General features: G+C 48.7%; 1 protein-coding gene across 3 annotated transcripts in view; it reads right to left on the bottom strand.

Annotated features, from left to right (window-relative positions):
* Window positions 1-861: 861 nt before the first annotated feature.
* The window catches only part of SAMM50 (SAMM50 sorting and assembly machinery component), a 44,074-nt gene continuing 24,332 nt past the window's right edge, over window positions 862-20,603 (bottom strand). For all 3 annotated transcript variants that reach the window (XM_003812407.6, XM_063603133.1, XM_034948615.2), the window contains 6 exons: window positions 19,903-19,989; window positions 15,987-16,057; window positions 13,450-13,517; window positions 8,157-8,303; window positions 7,011-7,152; window positions 862-1,050 (listed from right to left, as the gene is read on the bottom strand). In XM_003812407.6, coding sequence (XP_003812455.1) covers window positions 1,005-1,050; window positions 7,011-7,152; window positions 8,157-8,303; window positions 13,450-13,517; window positions 15,987-16,057; window positions 19,903-19,989 — 561 coding nt within the window. In that variant the 3' untranslated portion in view covers window positions 862-1,004. The remainder of the gene's footprint in view (window positions 1,051-7,010; window positions 7,153-8,156; window positions 8,304-13,449; window positions 13,518-15,986; window positions 16,058-19,902; window positions 19,990-20,603) is intronic.

Genomic DNA, 20,603 nt, shown 5'->3' with positions numbered 1-20,603 from the left:
AGTTGTGTGACACAGAATAATGTCCCGCACTCCCACCCAGCCGAAGATGCACACCTCCTAATCCCTGGATCGTGTAAACGTGACGATAACATGACAAGGGGGCGCTAAGGCTGCAGACGGAATTAAGGACGCTCATCTGCTGACCTAGAAATAAGACCCCTGGATTCCCCGGGCAGATCCGAGGTCACCACAAGGGTCCTTCAAAGACAGCAGAGACGCAGAGGAGGCAAGAGGGAGGGACGGGGGACACCACACGGCTGGCTTTAAAGATGGAGGTGACGTCGGCCAAGGAATGTGGTGCCTCTCACTGCTGGCAAAGGAGGGGGATTTCCCCTTAGCGCCTCCAGGAGGACGCAGCCCAGCGAGACCCATTCTGGACTCTGATCTCCAGACTACAAGAGGATTAATGTGTGTTGTTTTAAGCCCCCAGGTTTGTGGTGACTTAGAGCAGCCCCAGAAAACGCACACTCATTCATGCTGCCATTCGTCTGTAGACACCAGGCTCCGTCTTTGCTTCAGTGTCCCTAATGTTACACGGTTTGGATATTTCTCCCTTGCCACTCACACACTCAACTGGCTCGAGCACTGTGGCTCCAAGCGCCCGCTGCCGTGGGCCTCCTCTGACACCGGCTGGTGCATCGAGGGGAGCGCGCCCTCTCCCTAACAGCATGGCTGAGCTTCCTCTGGGGCAAAGCTCCCTCCTGCTGCCTGGCTCTGAATACATCATGTCTGGTACACGGGAACCAAACACAGAGACTCGCAGACACTGGGCGGGTGTGTGAGAACACGGGTGGTCCCGGGGAAAGGCCACGCGGGCCATACTGTTGAGTGAAAGCAAACCACATCCATGCTGCCTCGGAGTGTGTCTTTAACATTTATTGACGGGGTTTCCCACAGGGTCTGCAGTCAAAGAATCGCTGAGCCGTGTTTCCTCGAGAGACGGTGTGTGGCATGGGCGCCTTGCTGCTGCCCCAGTCCCAGAGCTTCTCCTGTAGGGGTGTCGGCTACAGGAACCTTATCCCAGCTCCAAACTGGACGCCATCACATATCCTAAAAAAAGGGGAGAGATGAGATGCGGCGGCCGCTCCGCCAGCCCCGCCATCTTCGCGACTCACTGAGCATGCGCCTCTCAGAAGGTGCCGCCGCCGCTTCCTCCTCCTCCTGCTGCCTTCCTGCCTGGCGGCCGGCCTCACCCTCACCCGCCCCGGCTGCTTCCTCCTTTGCTGGTTAAGAACCTTCACCAGCTGGTTAAGCCCTCGGAGAATGGAAAAGGGAAAGAAGGAAAGACCCAAATCCTCCTGCACTGCTCCCTCCTCACCTCCTTCACGTTCCCCTCTCCGGACGGAGAGGACAGAGGGCCGATGAGAGGCGGAGCAGGGAGGGAAGGAGCAGGAAGGACAAGGTGGGTAGTGAGGATGGAGGAGAGGCAGGTGGACAGAACTTAAGGTCCGCCCGGCCCCCAGAAGGTCCCGGGGCTTAGGAAACCAGCAGTACCCACAGCCCTCCTACAGGGGTTTAGCCTGACCACCTCTTAGACCTGCTCCTGACCCCAGGAAGGAAGGATGCAAAGGTCACATTGGTTGCCATATCTGTTATAAGCTGACCTTCTGCAGGTGTGACTCCACACAGTGGTTAAGAACCTGGGGACAAACCACCAGGCCCATTTTCAGAGAGGAGCAAAGAGGCTCCAGTCACACGGCTGAGAAGTGGCAGGACAGGACTCCAGACCCGGCTCAGGGGCACCCACAGGCCTTGTTCTTTCCGACACACTGCCATGCCTCAGCCTGGCTGAGAACGCACAGCTGGGGGGCAGCCTGTCCCCCTGACAGCATGCCTGCAGCAGCTCTGTCCACCTGGAGCCTGTGCATGGGGCAAGGCCAATGCTGCCCATTTGGGACAAGGTGGGCCTAACCTAGGGACCTCAACTTCCGGGGAAAATGATATTCAGAATCCTACACAGCCGCAGCCGGGGCCAGGGAACACAGCCTTTTTGCAAGCTGTGGGCAATTTCTAGAAAAGACCAGCAAGAATGGCTCCTTTATTCACGACGCCTGTGCCCTCGCCCAAGCTGAGGATTTGGAGCACATGCACACCGGCGGCAAGTTTTCCTTTTCCAACCTGACTCTGAGCAAGAAGACACAATATCTGATCCACGAAGAGATTCAAGACAGATACTCACAAATGCTGCGCCGGCCTCCTGCAGGATGAAGGGTGCTTATTAACCAGCCCCGGCAGTGCAGTCCTCTCACCAGAAGCCAGGACTGCGGCCCCTTCAAGATTACAGTAAGCCACATCCATGGCCTTAAAACACCAGAATCCACATCAAAACCCGGGCTGCATTTGTACCATTTAGTTGTGTTCAGATCTGTTTTTAGATTGTACACTCTCGGCTCCTTCAAACTAGTCTATACCTACATTCGCTACTTAGAAAAATGCCTGAACATAAGCTAGGAGCTAAAAAGGAAGTCAAGCTCTTGGCATATGTAATTCAGAAAACAAGCAAGCATTCCAATAAAGGCCTGTTCACTCTAAGTACAAACAAACAGATTAAACAACTTCACAAGCATAGGTTTATGCTCAGAGACCACATAAACATGTCACAGAACAAAATACCCACTGCAAACATTCAAAGCAGCGCTGCGAAGTTCCACCAGACCAGGGGCAAGCCAGCCGTGGCATCCTCCAGACAGCCCCAAACATCCACCTTCTGCTGTGCACCCCATGCTCTCTCCCTCCCTCACGGCCGCTGTCTTGGTGCAGGGCTCCTGGTCATCTCCCACCTTCTTCTCACCCAGCACTGCCACTGCCGGCACAGGGTCTTGGAGTCTGATGTTCAAAGGCTTCTGACGAACTTGGACTCTGAGGCTGGAGGCCAGGAAGCACCCAGCATGGGGTCTTTAGGAAGGTCCTGCCAACAGCACCCTCAGCGCCTTGCACCCCACCTCCCACCACACGCCAGGAGCCTCTCCACCTGGCTCTCACTTCCAACACCAGGTGCAGTTCTAGTCATGGGGACCTCAGCGGTGAACAAGGCAGATGAAGTCCTGAGCTCAAGGACCCTGGCATGTACCCAAGGGGGAAAAGGTCAGCGGGGCTGGAAGGCAAAGGCGTGGGAGCTCAGGGCCTGGACCTCCCCACTCCCCCTTCTGTTCCTGTAGGACGCGGTTCTGCCCGGTGCCCGCCGACAGCGCACACCTGCACAGCTTTGCTCCTGCCTTTGTTAGCCAGGACCACTGTCCCTGCGTGTCTTCTGCAAGCACCTGGCTGTCTGTCCTCTAGGAAGATTCAGCTCAGGGACCTGCTCCAGGGGGCCCTCTCAGCACCCTCCCCAACAACCAAGATGATCCACTTTCTTGTCTTCCTGCTGCTAACTTTGAGCTGCTCTCCCAAGCGAGCCTGCCTGATTCAGCCCTGTGTCTCCAGAGACCGGACTCCTAAGACACAAACTGACAGAACGCTGTTAGATCCCAGAGACAGTGGTGCCACAAATCACTTGCGACATAACAGTAAGCAAACATCTCAAAACTGTTTCCTTCTTTGTGAATGTCTGAAGTCCTATTTACAGTGTGCCCGCCTCAGTTATGGGGGAAACCTGTGGATAATTTCTACACACACGATACCCCATCCTGCCAGCTACCGAATTTTAGAAATGAAGATTAAATCTGGCAACCTCACTCCAACTTCACGAAATTCCAATATTGATGACCAACCTCAAACAAGGCCTCACACTGAGCGAAAATGTCTTCCACACTCGGGGTGCCAGGCTGACCCCGTTCGGAGCTCACTGTCCATAATAAACATCTGAACAGCTGCCACCTGGCCTGGGGGCAGAGGCACTTCCTTATAGCCTGGTCTTTAAATGTCACGTGCTTAGGATGCTGCTTCCTCCCGGAATAAACCATATTTTGAAATTAATCTCTGAAACGTATTTTTTAGATTTAACCTGAACAGACAGAAGTAAAGCTGAAAGGTAAATGTAACCACTTCATATGAAAATTATTTCAGAAAGGGTCAATTCAACAGAGCTCCTAAAAGCCGCGTTGACTTCTCAGGGCACACTGACACCCAGTGGCTACAAAGAGCACTGCAATGGTGGTGATGGCAGCGTGGGCTGCTCAGACCCTCCCTGCCCGAGACGTGCACAGTGGCGGGTCCCAGAGCAGCAGGGACTGTGTCAGAGAGCGGTATCTAAAGCTTCCCTCGCTCCAATGCCCCTCGAGCCCCGGGCCTGCAGTCAACCACTCAAAACCACCCACTTAAGCTAGGTGTTGGTGCAGCAGCGTCACAGTGCCTCTGGGGCTACCTGCAAGGATTCAAATGAGAACCTGGCTGTTAGGCCAGGGAGCCCAACACTCCCATCTGCAGAGGGAATAAGGGCTTCATAGAAAGAAACTTGCAAAACCAGCCTGGTCTGCTGAAGACGGTAACGGCGTGGAGTTATCTAATGCAGTCTCGCTCTGGAAAAAGGTGCCCACTTTTTCACTTTATTATCTCCAAAATCAGGATGCATCATCCCATCTATGGCTTGTCACAAACTGTTAGCTGAGATGATGTGGAGGGGGAGGGGCAACACCTCCCACAGGAACCTGTTCCCTTGTGTGAGGGGCTGGCCACGCCGGGTGTATCAGCAGCAGAGCAGCCCAGGAAAAATAACCACTTCCCAACCCCAGGCCAGGCGGTGCGCCAAGGGCTCTGCATGCAGTAACTCACTGAGTTCTCCAAACTGCAACAGTCACCGTCATGATTGTCCATCCTCTGGGCATGAAAATGGACACCCAGAGAGGTTTTGTGACTCACCCCAGGCCACACAGTCACACACAGTGGCCAAGCTGGGCCCGAAGCCCGGGTAGCTGGGCCCCCAGGCACACATGCACGCAGCCTGCGTGACTACACCCTTTCCAGCTTGGGCTTTGTGTGGAGAACAGGAGAGGCGTGGAGGGGAATGGGAGCTGGCGGTTGTGGGAGCAGCCGCCGCCATCTCTGAAGGCCCTGTCATCAGTAGGGAGCCGCAGCAGCCTGGCAGCCCCTGCCGTGTCCCCAGACGTGGAGCAGATGCTGAAGGGCCTTCTGGCAAGAGCGTAAAGAGCAGATTCCGCTGAAGCAATAACCGTAAAGGACCTGAATGACAGACGCAGACTGCACCTGAGAGGCGATGCTCAGAAACACTTGCGAATGCGGCTCCCCTTTACAAAGCACCATCCCCTACATGCTGATGCGGAAGACGGAGAGAGTAAAAATGATACAGCATTTCCTTCAACTGGCACAAACTACAACCTATTTGAAACCGGGTTAAGGCTCCAACAGCACCACCATTTGGTGGCAACATAAAGGTAGACACAAAAATGAAGAGAAAAAACATAGGCTGGGGTGCTGTGAATGCATATACAAAAATAAGAGACAGTATGAACACTGTTGTGGACTGAACATTCATGTCCCCACAAGATTCACATGCTGAAGTCCTAACCCTGACAGGATGGTGTTGATACCTGGAGGCAGGCCTTTGGGAGGTGCTGAGGTGCAGACGAGGTAATGAAGATGGGGCCCTCGTGATGGAATTAGGGGCCGCATAAGAAGAGGCATCGGGGCACTGGCCTGCACTCTTCCTCCTCCAAGTGAGGACACAGTGGCAAGGCTGCCATCTGCGAGCCAAGAAGAGAACCCAACAGCAACCAAATCTGCCAGCACCCTGATCTTGGACTTTCCAACCTCCAGAACTGGCAGAGTATGAACATCTGTTGTTTAAGTCACTCTTAAATACTCCATGGTATTTTGTGATGGCAGCCTGAGCTGACCGAGATACACTATAATGAAAACACGTCTGAATCTCTTAAAATTTACACAACGCAGCTGGGTGCGGTGGCTCATACCTGTAATCCCAGTACTTTGGGAGGCCAATGCGGGCAGATGGCTTGAGCCCAGGAATTCAAGACCAGCCTGGGTGGGCAATGTGGTAAAACCCTGTCTCTACAAAAAATACAAAAATTAGCCTGGTGTGTAGTCCCAGCTACTTGGGAGGCTGAGGCAGGGGGATCACTTGAGCCCAGGAGGTCAAGGCTGCAGTGAGCCATGATCAGGCCATTGTACTCCAGCTGGGTGACAGAGAAAGACCGAGTCTCAAAAAAAAAAAAAAAAAAAAAATTTCGGGCGTGGTGGCTCATGCCTATAATCCCAGCACTTTGGGAGGCCGAGGCAGGCAGATCACGAGGTCAGGAGTTTGACACCACCCTGACCAACATGGTGAAACCCTGTCTCTACTAAATATACAAAAAATTAGCCGGGTGTGGTGACGCATGCCTGTAATCCCAACTACTCAGGAGGCTGAGGCAGGAGAATCTCTTGAACCTGGGAGGCAGAGGTTACAGTGAGCCAAGATCGTGCTATTGCACACCAGCGTGGGCGACAGAATGAGAGTCTGTCTCAAAAAAAAAAAAAAAAATTTTACACAATGCATGTAAGAAATAGAATTTGTTTATATAACTGTGTAACTAGCCCTATACCATATTCACCCACGTAACATTTAGGGAATCTTTCCTCAATAAAATAAGGGGTGAAGAAAAGCCAAGAAGGTGGGTTCCTCTGCTGTAGAGAGAGGGGTTCTCAAGATCGTGTCCTCTGTGGTCAGGAACAAAGCTTCACTCACCCCAACTTTCCTAGAGACCCTGGCCTGCAAAGTCAACTGCTCAAAACACTGCCTTCTGTTTTCAGCACACAGGAACCAAATCACCTGTCAATTCCTCCAGCCAGACCCTGGCAGGGGCTCCCACTACCCTGGGAACAATAAGCACAAAGCACCTGAGGGAGGGGGTGGGAACGCTTCACACCTGCTCCTCCCAGCTAGATGGAGAAAAACCCAAAGGAGGAAAATACATGTGTTTTCATTATTTTGCAACTATTTAATTCTCTTAAAATCTTCAAGCTTAAAAGCCACTGATGAAATTAACCACGTCCAAAACAAAATAAAATTACTGGAGAGTGGGATGTGATTGTGGAAAATAATTCCCAACACGTACCTGTCGCCTGTCTGTACTCCCATGGGGACGCAGTAATTAAGTTCCAACCGAGCGATGTTGCCAAGCCTGAGGACAATCCCGGCCCCGTACGACCAGCGGATGCACTCAGCCAGCTTACGAATATGAGCTTTGGGGCCCTCCCCTGAAAAGAGAAAGATGTGTGAGCAACAGTGCGTGCCCGTCCTTCCAAGCTCTCCCAGCTCTCCCAGACAAGCCCTGGCTCCCCCTGGCTGGGCCCTGCAGTTGTTTTTAAAGCCAGGCCTAGAGATTAGGGAGGATGCATGAAGTGAGATTAGGACCCAGGTCAAGAGAGGACTTGGGGCCACACTTACTCACATCCAGAATGAGCCACGCCTTCTCAATTCTTTGGGCCTGGCATATTCTGTTCCCTCTGCTTAGAATGACTTTTCCCCATCCCCTGACCACCTGGGAAGCCCCACTCTGAGTCTCAGCTTGGAGACTTCCATGCCTTCTAGGAAGCTTTCCAGGCACCCCTAGCACCCAGGCATCTGCTGGGAGTCTCTTCTGGACCTGAACTCCCTGAGGAAGGCACCCAATCCTACTCAGCTCTGTGGCCATCATGACTTGTTTATTAAATAGACAAACAGATTTTTCTTCGTAAGGGCATTAGATGATTATTTTTCTTGTATGCTTCATTCGCTCAACCAACCACTTAATGCTGGGCATTATGTTAGCTGTTGTAAGAATTTTTTTCAAGTAAGGCACAGTCTCTAACTTTAATGACTATGTAATCTAAAAAGACAGACATGGCCTGGCGCGGTGGCTCACACCTGTAATCCCAGCACTTTGGGAATCCAAGGGGGGGGTGTGGATCACGAGGTCAAGAGATCGAGACCATCCTGGCCAACATGGTGAAATCTCGTCTCTACTAAAAACACAAAAAATTAGCCGGGCGTGATGGCACGCGCCTGTAGTCCCAGCTACTCGGGAGGCTGAGGCAAGAGAGTCACTTGAACCCAGAAGGTGGAGGTTGCAGTGAGCCGAGATTGCGCCACTGCACTCCAGCCTGGCAATAGAGCGAGACTCCATCTCAACAAAAAAAAGACAGACACCTCTTTGTGTACTGTGCTTTTAAACATGAAAACAACTGTACTACAATGGTTTCTTGAATAGCGCAAGTTTTACCATAGTTGAGGTTGCAGAGGTTTCCTGCGTTGAGAAAGAAGTGTGTTCGGAAAAGTTCTCCAAAGCCACCCTGGCCTGGCCGGAAAGGTAATGGGGTGTAGAGGTGCAGGCCGCCGGCCCAGTACGCTTCTCCACCTAGGTAGTCTCCTAAGCAAAGGAGGGGTGCAGAACAAAAACAAGGTCCGACAAGGTTAACATCACGTTAACTTTCCACAACTTACAGAAGCAAGATTTCTGTCCTGTAAACAACGCCACACAGTGCTGGAGTTTGCAAGCAGCTGTTCTCATTCCTGATACTGATGGCCTCATTTTAAATAATCTTTCTTTTTCTCCTGGTTTGTTTCACACCTTGATTTAACTGAGGAGGCAAACAAAGCCAATGTCGCTGAGGAAGGAATGCGCTCTGTCATTCATCGTTATCTGTGAAATGCTTTGAAGAAACGAGTCTCATGACAATAACTTTATCCACAAATGTAGATGACCAAATCACTTCCACCTGCAAATGAAATGCATTATTTTGCCAAATTTTCGAGAGCGCAATAGAGACAAAATGCAGGAAGCGTCTCTGCAGTGTGTGGAGACAGCTGCACACGATTAATCAAAAGGCAGAGGCTGCCTGCCACCCACTGCACAGCGAGACCGGGTTCCAGCTCAGTGTCTCCAGAGAAGAGACGATTCTCAATGGTTCATGACCGCTTGGATTTAGGTTACTTTTGCCAAAGTGTAAGCCTATCCACTGAGAGCATGTATTTGCATATTTCTAAAAACGTTCCTGTCCATTCCATTTTAAACTATAAAGCAACAGAAAACATACAACCCAAAGGTTTATACTTTGTTGCAAAATACCATTTATACAGTGTCTTACTCTCCTCTAATACAAAATGACAGACCATGAAATGGGAAAATACTGATGTCTTCAAGACTAACTTCAAGGAATGAACTGCTGATTCATTTAAAGACTTCAGTGCCTCACAATCCAGAGGAAGAAGGGAAAAAAAAGACACCAACGTCTCCTTAATCCCTTTCAACAGGAGCGCTCTGATGGGAACAGAGAATGAACAAATTGCAGGAGAACAACCTTGTTTTTTGTTTCCCAGAAACCACTCCTCCTCTCTCTTCTTAAATAACTGATTTTATTCTGAACATAAAAGTTAAATATACTCATTGTAGAACATCTGATCAACATAAAGAGAAAAAAATGAAAATATTTTAATTTCTACCATTCAGAAATAAACAGCTAACATCCTGATGTCCTTTCTTCCAGTGGATTATAATGTAAATGTAAAACCAAATAAGCAAGCCAATAAAATGTGGTGCTTGCTTGCTGTCTCTCTCATTCTGTGTGTGTGTGTGTGTGTGTGTGTGTGTGTGTGTGTGTGTGTGTGTATATACACAGTTTCCAGTCCTACTTTTTTTCAGTTTTAATATATTGTAAACACTTTCTCCTAACGCTTTATCTCCCTTGAAAATGGGATTTTTATGCCTGGAAAACAACATAGGTGCACCAATATTTAATGATCTATTTCTCTTCTATTGTCATACTGGTTTCTAACTCCTTTATCATGGACATTAACCTATGATGAGTTTCCTGGCGCAAACATGTATTTTTTTAAGCTTGTATTGTGCATACCCATAGGAAAGTATACACATCCTAAGTGTACAGCTCAATGAATTTCTATATCTGAAACACATCTGCCCAGAGAGCACCAGGACCAAGAAACCAAGCACACCCCACATGAGACCTTGCCTTCCCTTCTAACCACCACCTGATGCCCATACCACATGCAGCCACTGCCCCATCCTCTCACAGCACAGGCCACTTCACCTGCTTCCAAGCTTTATAAATGGGATCTTCCAGGAGGCATTCCTCTGGGTCTAGCTTTTCCTCCCGACATGTTTCTGAGATTTACTCATGCCATCATTCAGCCAGTGGCTGTAACTTGTTCTTCCTCATTACGGTAGAAGATACCACTAATTATCTGACCATTTCCTACTGTTGATGGGCATTTCGGTTTCCAGTTTCCAGCTTGGGGCTATCATTAATAGTATTATTAACAATTCTTGAACGTACACATTTTAAGGCTCTTGATACATCAAACCACTTTCACAAAAAAATTATAGCAATTTACATTCTTGCCCACAGAGTCTGGCCAACCGCACGGAGGTGGTGAGTGGAACACCAGCATGCCTTACTTCTCAGGTAGGTAAAGGCTCAGCTCTCATAGACTCGGCATATCACACTTGCTTATAATAAACAGATGAAATAAAACCATCAAAAACTTAAGTTCCTTTTCTTAAAAATTACACTGTAATGAAGCACTCTAAATACAAGTGAAAAGAAATAATCTATACTTTCGACAAAAATTTATGCAGAGTGTAGTTGTTGCTTATAATGACATAAAAATGGAAGCAACAAAGGTGCTGAAGATTTTAAGAAATCCTGGGTGCAGTGACTCACGCCTGTAATATGAGCACTTTGGGGGGCCGAGGCGGGCAGATCACCTGAAGTCAGGAGTTCAAGACCAGCCTGGCCAACACGGTGAAACCCCATCTCTATTAAAAAATACAAAAATTAGCTGGGCATGATGGCGGGCACCTGTAATCCCAGCTATTCAGGAGGTTGAGGCAGGGGGAATCGCTTGAACCTGGGAGGCAGAGGTTGCAGTCAGCTGAGATCACGCCACTGCACTCCAGCCTGGGCAACAGAGCGAGACTCCGTCTCAAAAAAAAAAAAAAAGTAAGAAAATCAGGGGAGAATGTTTAATAATGGAATAATATGCATCCACTTAAATGATGTTTTAAAGTTCCATAGCATGTGGAGATACCTCTGACGGATGTTGCATGTCAGAGACGGTTCTAGGAGTATAAAAGAGACAACCTTCCCAGAAAGTACGATAAAGCCCTAAAAGATCTGGCGATTTCACATCTAGAATTTCATATTAAAGTAAAACTTGGCCAGGTGTGCTGGCTCACGCCTGTAATCCCAGCACTTTGGGAGGCCAAGGCGGGCAAATCACGAGGTCAGGAGTTTGAGATCAGCCTGGCCAACATGGAGAAACCCCGTCTCTAATAAAAATAGAAAAATTAGCCGGGCACGGTGGCGGGCACCTGTAATCACGCTATTCAGGAGGATGAGGCAGGAGAATCACTTGAACCTGGGAGGTGGAGGTTGCAGTGAGCTGAGATTGCGCCAATGCACTCCAGTCTGGGCAACAGAGCAAGACTCCATTTCAAATAAAAAAAAAGAAAGAAAGAAAAAATAAATAAATAAATAAAACTTACAGATGAGTACCAACATTCAGTTCGAAGGTGAATACATTGTTTTATAATCATAAAAGAAAAAAAAAACACAAACTCAATGTCCAAAGCTTGGGATTTGGTCTTTAAAAAGATAATAGTGTGTCATAAGACAAAACACACAGCCATTAAGATGATAAACTTTCTCTCTCTCATTCCTCACTGGGGAAATGCAAAAGGACGCGGCCACTCCGGAAGCTCGCCTGGCAGCTCCTTACGAAGGGGAGGCGTGCTCTTAACGCGTGACCAAACAACTGCGCTCCCCGGCACTGACTCAGCTGATGTGACAACTTATGTCCCAGAAGCTGTCCACAACAACCTGCGCATGAATGTTGATAGAAGCTTTACTCATCACTGCCAAACACTAGAAGCAACCAAGCTGTCCTTCGGCAGCTGAATGGACAAACAAACTGTGGTACTTCCAGACAAAGGAATATTATTCAGCAATAAGAAGAAACAAGTTATTGGGTCCCAGAAAGACATGGAGGGAACTTAAGTGCATATTACTACGGAAAAGAAGACAACTTGAAAAGGCTACAAACTGTATGATCCCAACTCCCAAACTGTCTGGAAAAGGCAAAACTCCATGGATAGTTCAAAGACCTGTCGTTTCCAGTGGTCTGGTGGGAGGGATGAAGGGAGCCCAGGATTTTTAGCGCAGTGAAGCCACTTTGTGTGATCCTGGAATGGTGAACGCAAGACATCATGCATTTGTCAAAGCCCACAGAAGGTACAACACTAAGAGTGAACCCTCATGTAAACTATGGCCTTGAGTTAATAAGGTTATCATATTGCTTCACCAATCCTAACCAATGAAGCATCCTAACACAAGGTGCTAATAATAAGGAAGCTATGGGGGTTATACAGGAACACTGTACTTTTTGCCCAACTTTTCTGTAAACCTAAAACTGCTCTAACAAATTAAGCCTATTAACTAAAATATAATTATAGGATGTCAATAATATGAAATATGTAGCTGTTAAAAATGGCATTTACTCGCATAAAAATATACTGTTACATTTTTATGAGAGGTGGTGAGAGAAATGGGTTTAAAAATAATACGCAGGGGCCAGGCGCAGTGGCTCACATCTGTAATCCCAGCACTTTAGGAGGCCAAGGCCGGTGGATCACGAGGTCAGGAGTTCAAGCCCAGTCTGGCCAACATAATGAAACCCCATCTCTACTAAAAATACACAAAAAGTTAGCCAGGCGTGGTGGTGTGCGCCTGTAATCCCAGCTACTCAGGGGGCTGAGGCAGGAGAATCGTGTGAACCCGGGAGGCGGAGGTTGCAGTGAGCCGAGATCGTGCCACTGCACTCCAGCCTGGGCAACAGAGCGAGACTCTGTCTCAAAATAATAATGATAATATTAATAATAATACGTAGGGGTCGGGCCCAGTGGCTCACACCTGTAATCCCAGCACTTTGGGAGGCTGAGGCAGGCGGATCACGAGGTCAGGAGTTTGAGACCAGCCTGGCCAACATGGTAAAACCCCATCTCTACTAAAAATACAAAAATTAGCTAGGCATGGTGGCGGGTGCCTGTAATCCCAGCTACTTGGGAGGCTGAGGCAGGAGAATCATTTGAACCCAGGAGGTGGAGGTTGCGGTGAGCCGAGATCGCGCCATTGCACTCCAGCCTAGGCAACAGGGCGAGACTCCATCTCAAAAAAAATAATAATATGTAAACAAAGGAAGAGTAGGAAGCACATGTCAAACCTGCAGGGAACAGACAACAACACGTTTACACATGTTCTCTCTGGGTAGGACTGCGGGTCATTTTCACAGAGTTTTTGCTCAGATATATTTTCTCATTTTCCTACAATTCTCTCAATAAATGTTCTACACCTGCTACATGGTAAGTTCTGTGTTAGGTGCTAATTCCACCACCGTGAAAGAGGAATGTCTATTATCGCTGTAAGCTAATAACAGGTACATGGTTTCCAAAGTGAGACGCGAGCCTTCTAGACTTGGCGCCGTGAGGGGAAAGGACAGACCTTCGCTCTGTGGCCCGATGCTGTGCATGCTGAATCCGCGGACGCTTGTGGGTCCCCCGAGGTAAAACCTAGGACAAAACGGCACAGGTCAGAGGAAAGTCAGGAGGTGAGAAACGACATGACACACGGAACGCGTAGGAAACACATGTCAGACTCACATTCGATACTAGATTATCGACAGCATTTTTACAAGGCAAAACCTTTGAGAAAGACCAAGAGGGTGCACACTACAGGGGAATTTCATAAAAATCTCAACACCTAAGGAGACACTGCAAACTTTGGAGATGCAGGTGAGACACAAGATGCCAAGAAAGACACTAGGAGAGAGGGGCAGGGCAAACTGTCTGTCACAAAGGAACTATCAGCTGTCTGTGAGAATTCATGACGCAGTTCCTTTTCATGGCGGGCCTCCTACTGGCTCACAGTGCGATATTAAGCGAAGAAGAGCAGGATACAAATTATTTAATAGTATAATCCCAATATTACAAAAAGGGGGACTATAATACTAGAAACAGACCAAAAAAGAATTCTTGTTAGGTTTATAATTTTTAAATATGAGCTTCTCTTGTTCCCTAATGAACTGGATTGTCACACTCTCACCAACCATATCTGAATAATATGAAAAGCGTGAATTAAAAATTAATTACATAAAAACCCATCCACTTTCTGAAAAATTGAACAGCATATTAGAACCCGATTTTAGATTATGATAATTACTAAAAAACGAATTTAAATGACAAGAGAAATTCTGCGTAATCTTTCCAGCCAAGAGGCAGCCAAGGACACAACCCCGGCAGGTGCCCTCAGAGCCCTCTGACCCTTGAGGCCACGGGAGGCTAAGAACACCCTGCAGGTCTGCAACAGCACAAAGGGAACAGGGCGCGGCTTTTTCTGGTTTTCCTACCACATAAAAGCCTTTATGAATTTTTTCATTTTAATTTGAGTTTTAAAACCTATAAATATGTTTTTACTACTTGGGATTTCTAAGCAAGGCTTTTCTGAATACCCCATTAACATGAATTGCAAAAACAGCAAGCTTCATTTTTAAAGAAATGATCAATCAGGCCACGCGCGGTAGCTCGCGCCTGTAATCCCAGCCTTTTGGGAGGCTGAGGTGGGCGCATCACCTGAGGTCAGGAGTTAGAGACCAGCCTAGCCAACATGGTAAAACCTCGCCTCTACTAAAAATACAAAAATTAGCTGGGCGTGGCGCCGGGTGCCTGTAGTCCCAGCTACTTGGGAGGCTGGGGCAGGAGAATAGCTTGAACCCAGGAGGTAGAGGTTGTAGTAAGTCAAGATCGTGCCACTGCACTCCAGCCTGGGTGACAGAGTAAGACTCTGTCTCAAAAAACATACATAAATAAAATAAAAAAGAAACGATAAATCACACATTTGAATTCAAATGATCCAGGATGCATATAACATAACGAGTGAAATGGTTCTGCCTGCTGCATCCCAGGCTCTGGGGTGCCCACCGTCACTGTTTTGGTGGCTGGCTTCCCAGGCCCTCGGTGCTACACCTGCATGCACGCTGGAAAGGGATCCACTAAACATATTCATGTGCAAAATGTTAACTTATGAACACATATCTCCTTATTTTTAATAACTACATAGATCTGGAATGGTTGTGCTAGAATTTCACCATTTCCCTACTGGGGAACTTACATAAGGCAGTTTCAAATTCTTTGCTATTCATCAGCAACGCTACAGTGGACATCCTTCTACACATAAATCTTTACACACTTAGAAAAGTACTTTTGTAAATTAGATTCATGGAGTTTTGTGAAACTGTTAGGATCCAGAGTTTATAAACCTAAAATTGTTCTACTTCCAAACCACCATCCAAAAAAGCTGTACCAGTATATTTTAACTAATGCAGGGTTGAAAAAAAAGTTTTTTTGCCCTAGAGGACAATGATTAGTATTTCGAAGCAACAAGTACAAGTTCATACCCTGCTGGTAGGGGTATAAATTGCTGTAAGCTTCCTAAAAGCAGCACCCAGCAATACTATGAGTTTTACTTTGAGAGAGTAATACCACAGAAAATAAAATAAACAACAAATTATCTTAAAAGTTATTATTTACAATGTTATTTACAAAAATCACAAATTAGAAACCAATGAAATATCAAAAAATACACGGTAGGCTAAAAAGTTATGGTATATGCAAATAATGAAACATATGCCACTACAATGCTGCTTATAAAGAATTTCTCATGACTTAGTGAGTGCTTTCTCTAATTTCTTTAAGTGTTTCTCCATTTTTGCATTTCTGCAATGAGTAGGAACTGTATTCCTTCATAATCAAAAGGGAACAATACATTTTTAATATAATAAAGTAACTTCCCCAACAAAAGCAAAAAATATTAAGTGTGAGGTATACCCGATATTTAGAAATTAGCTTAAACATAAATACTAAAGGAATATTTGAAATACTACGCTCTCCTAAATAAACTTCTCTAAAATATCTTATAAAAAACAACTGAAAAGATCCAAAGGAAAATATGTGCAAATTATCCATTCATTGATTAGTACTTACCTATCAGCAATGCTTGACGGCTTATCACCAATGGGCACCAACATTCCGCCCCAGAAAGACGCTGAAAAAACCTGTTCAAATAGAAACAAATGGTTGTTTTCTCCCAGCATTCCTTTCACTCCAGGAACATCAGCAACTAGCAACTGGCCACACACTGAATGCCCGTGGCGTGCAGAGCTCCGCAATGGGGTGCAAGGGCCGCAGGAGAATGCCTGGCTTGTCCCGTTGCAGAGCTACCCTTCGAAGGGCCACGTGGATTCTATTAAAACACGCAATTCCAAAGTCCAAATCAAGACACACCGAAGGCGAGCAGGGCCCGGCTTCCATTCGGACACAGGGCAGGCCCCTGCTCTGCGACGGGAAGTGACGCCCAGCAGCACGAGCCAAGGCCTCACAGAGGAGGGAGCCAGGCCCCCTGCACCTGCTCAGGCCTCTTTGCCGCAGCCTCAAAATGTGGAAGGATTCAGGGCACACGGCATTTTAGGCTGAAAGAAGGTACCGGCTGCAAGGCTCCCCCAATGCAGAGACGCACTCCCAACCCCACTCTCAAGGACAGAGCCTTGTCTCTTACAGGGCAGGAGGCAGTAGCCAGTCTTGGCTCAGTGAGCCCATCTTCATGCCACAAAACCTTCTCAACAATGTCCTCAACCAGGTAGAGGCTCTCCTGCTCCCCTGCACCCCATGTTTTCGGGCGGCTGGCCGAGCCTCACATGTTCTCTGCCTTGAAAATGCCTATGTCCCTCCAAGCTGCTCAGAAATGGCTTTCTCAGAAGCTTCTGTAGGAAGGACAAGCTTCTGTCCCCACAGCAGCTGGCATTTTCTTCTCAGCCAGGTGTCCGGACTCTGCTCAGAAGGCTCCAGGGCTTCCCTCTCATGTAGAGTGGAAGCAAGAGCCCACATCCGGCCTCCAAGGCCCTCCTGCCACTACTGCTCTTGGAATTCGTGCTCCCGCCCGAGGTGTCCCGCTGTCCCACGCTTGCTCCCTCACCGTGCTCTGGGCTGTGCTCAGGGGTTGCCTTACTAGCCACCCTCCCTGACCATCCTAACTAGATGGCATCCCCTTCTGGTCACTTTCTACCCCTTAATTCTGCTTTATTTTTCTTCACAACACTTGTCACCGCCTCCTCAATGATATATAAAGATACTAGCTTATAGGTTTCCCTCCTCAAGAATGGAAGTTCCTCGAGAGCAGGAATTGGGCTTTGTTCACTGATATATTCTTAGTGCCTGGACAGTGCCTGGCAGCCAGCATACATGTGTTAGACCGGTGGATGGATGGGTGGGTGGGTGGGTGGGTGGGTGGATGGGTGGATGGATGGCTGGCTGGATGGATGGATGGATGGATGGATGGATGGATAGGTGTGTGGGTGGGTGGGTGGATGGGTAGATGGATGGATGAATGGATGGATGGATGGATGGGTGGGTGGATGGGTTGATGGGTGGATGGATGGATAGGTGTGTGTGTGGGTGGGTGGATGGACGGATGGATGGATGGATGAGTGGATGGATGGATGGATGGATGGATGAGTGGATGGATGGATGTGTGGGTGGGTAGGTGGGTGGGTGGATGGGTGGATGGATGGACGGACGGATGGATGGATGGATGGGTGGGTGGATGGGTGGATGGGTGGATAGGTGTGTGTGTGGGTGGGTGGATGGACGGATGGATGGATGGATGAGTGGATGGATGGATGGATGGATGGATGAGTGGATGGATGGATGGATGGATGGATGTGGGGTGGGTAGGTGGGTGGGTGGATGGGTGGATGGGTGGGTGGATGGGTGGATGGTTGGACGGACGGATGGATGGATGGATGGGTAAATGGGTGGGTAGATGGATGGGCACTACCACAGGATAAGCACAGGAGCTACGGGCACAGTGGAGGAGCCCCCACTTCCATCTAGGAGGTTGAAGGCTTGCAGGAGACACACCTATACTAAAGTCTTAAAGGCAGGGAGTGGGAGGCCAAGGAAACAACTGAAAAAAAGGGAGTTACAGCCAGCGGCAGACAGAGTAAATACGAGTGCCTGAAAGTCAGGGTGAGCCAATGCCTTCTGGGAAACAAAAAGTATTTCCACAGAGCCGAAGCATGAGACAGGCACAGTGATGAAGGATCAAGGGCTACAGGCACCCTAACAGCACAAGCAGTTTGTGTAGGAAAGTGATATGGTAAGGCTTGTGTTTCAGAAACACTAACACATCCGCAGTGTGGAGAAGGGGAAGGGGAAGGCAGGGAGTGGGAGAGGAGTAGAGACAACTCAAAAAGACTAATATGTCCATAGTGTAGAGGGGGGAAGGGGAAGGCAGGGAGTAGGAGAGGAGCAGAGACGACTCAGAACGCGACATTGGTTCAGTGCGGATGGGCAGTGCTGAGAGGAGGAAGGGCAGCGCCCAGTGGGTGGCAGGTGGCTGAGGGGAGGACTGAGAGCAGCCAGGGAGTTAAGTTCAAGGGCAGCCGGGTGCACTGTGCGGGTCAGTGGATGAGGAGCCCAGGCGTGGGTACAGATTTGGGGGGAAGGCAATGAGCTCTGTTGATATGAGGTGTCTGTAAGGTAGGGGCTGAGACAGCCAGGAGCACTTGAATCTGGGCCCAGGAAGGAGGCAGGAGAACCAGAGTTGCTACGCACAGGCAGCAGCTGCAGCCACAGGGCTGTATGAGACTGTCCCAGAGAGAAGCAGGGTGGGGAGATGGCTACAGAGATCTAGGGGCAAGCCATGCCTGTGAGGCAGAAAGGGCCCTGAGAAGAGAAAACTGAGGAGTGGAAGAGCGCAGCAATGATGAGTCAAGAAAACAAGAGAGATAAAGTGAGAACAGGCGAGCAGGCGACAACATCCAGTGCTGCAGAAGGGATCAGGATGGGCTCACGTGCCGGACAACAAGGAGGCCTGTGGTGGCAGGGGCAGAGGGAGGCAGGAACCAAGTTCAAAGTGCAGAGTCAAGGGCTGAATAGGGGCAGTAACAAATTATTTTAAAATGAGCTCTCTAGAAACAGTCGCATGCACCATTTCATTACACTCAATCCTTGCCCCCAGGTTTTAAGGCAGATAAGGACCTAGGCAGCAAAGGCAGGGCAGAGCTGCCCCCACCCACTGGGTGCTGGGAAGACGTGAGAAATATGCCAGGTGCCCTCCCAGCCTGGGGCTCCTCTGGCGAGACCAGAATCCAGTCACTTACTCCTCACTCCTGAGTGAATCAGGAGAAACTGACCCAACAGGACTGAAGATTAAAAAAAAAAAAAAATTTCTGAAAGCACCCAGAGCCCTGTAGACCCAGCAAAGTGAAGACTCAGAAGGTCCACGGAACAGCATTTCAAGGGCAGGAGACACCCCTCTGTCCTCCAGCCACCCCTCCTCCAAGGCCCTGAGATGATAAACGTGGAGGGGCTCTCTCATGGTCCTATGTGTAACGATTAGCAGAGGTTACTTTTTTTTTTTTTTTTTTGAGAAGGAGTCTCTCTGTCACCCAGGCTGGAGTGCAGTGGTGTGATCTTGGCTCACTGCAAGCTCTGCCTCCGGAGTTCACGCCATTCTCCTGTCTCAGCCTCCCGAGTAGCTGGGACTTCAGGCGCCCGCCACCACGCCCGGCTAATTTTTTTAGTAGACAGGGTTTTACCGTGTTAGCCAGGATGGTCTCGATCTCCTGACCTTGTGATCCACCCACCTCAGCCTCCTAAAGTGCTGGGATTACAGGCGTGAGCCACTGCGCCCGGCCATCAGAGGTTACTTTTAAAAGAAAATATTTATGGCTTCTCCCCAGACTACCTGCAAATCTGGCTAAACTGGAAACATCAAAGGTTAAGCATTACCGCCCAGGCTTCCACTCTGTGCTTTAGATATTCAGGAGCTAAGATTCTGTGGTAAGATCCCCAAAGTAAGGGCTGACAGTGCAGGTGCCAGCATCCGTTAGATACTCACTGAATCAAATATGAGTTGCTTGTTCAACTGAAGTTCAAAATCTTCTTTGATGAAGCTCACATCCCCGCCGGTGTAGCCTGCCAGTTCCTGCAGGGAAGGAGCACTCAGGTCAAAGGGAGCAAACAGACTTATTACAGGGGCTACAGAATCATGTTTTTGCATCAGGATTTAATTTTGCCGTTTTGTATTTTTTTAAAGGCTACAGAAAATTCTGTCTCCTAGAAGCCACATCCTAATTGTTGCGGACAGCAACAGTGGACGGACTGGGATGGAGGATCAGCAGATCCAAGAGGTGCGGAGGCTGCCCTCTGGCTGTGTGCAGGGAGCACTGGCAGCCTGAGTGTCTGAACACAGAGCTCAGCACAGGCGGCTTGGCTCGTTGGCTTCATCGGCATTTGGGGAAAAACTCAGCTGACCTTTCACAATGTGGGCTATTTTGTATAAAAACCTGATTTCTAATTGCTCCTCTGACACTGAAGGTCAGGCACCCCCGGGCTTTTGCCCTGCTTGACAACACCTAAGTACCACCGGCCAGAGCGAGGGTAGCTGCTCGGGGAAGCCTCAAGGTTCAGTGCAGCCCCTGCTGCCCTCACTCTCAAGCCACCAAGGTGGGCTCCTCACTGTGCCTGCACCTTGTAGGTACCTTACAGTAAAGAACTATCCCCCTGCCTCCAACAAGAGGGCAACCCAAAGACAGACTA

This window comes from Pan paniscus, chromosome 23, assembly GCF_029289425.2.
Source record: "Pan paniscus chromosome 23, NHGRI_mPanPan1-v2.0_pri, whole genome shotgun sequence".
Taxonomy (NCBI): domain Eukaryota; kingdom Metazoa; phylum Chordata; class Mammalia; order Primates; family Hominidae; genus Pan; species Pan paniscus.
This window is presented reverse-complemented; position numbering and strand designations above follow the sequence as displayed.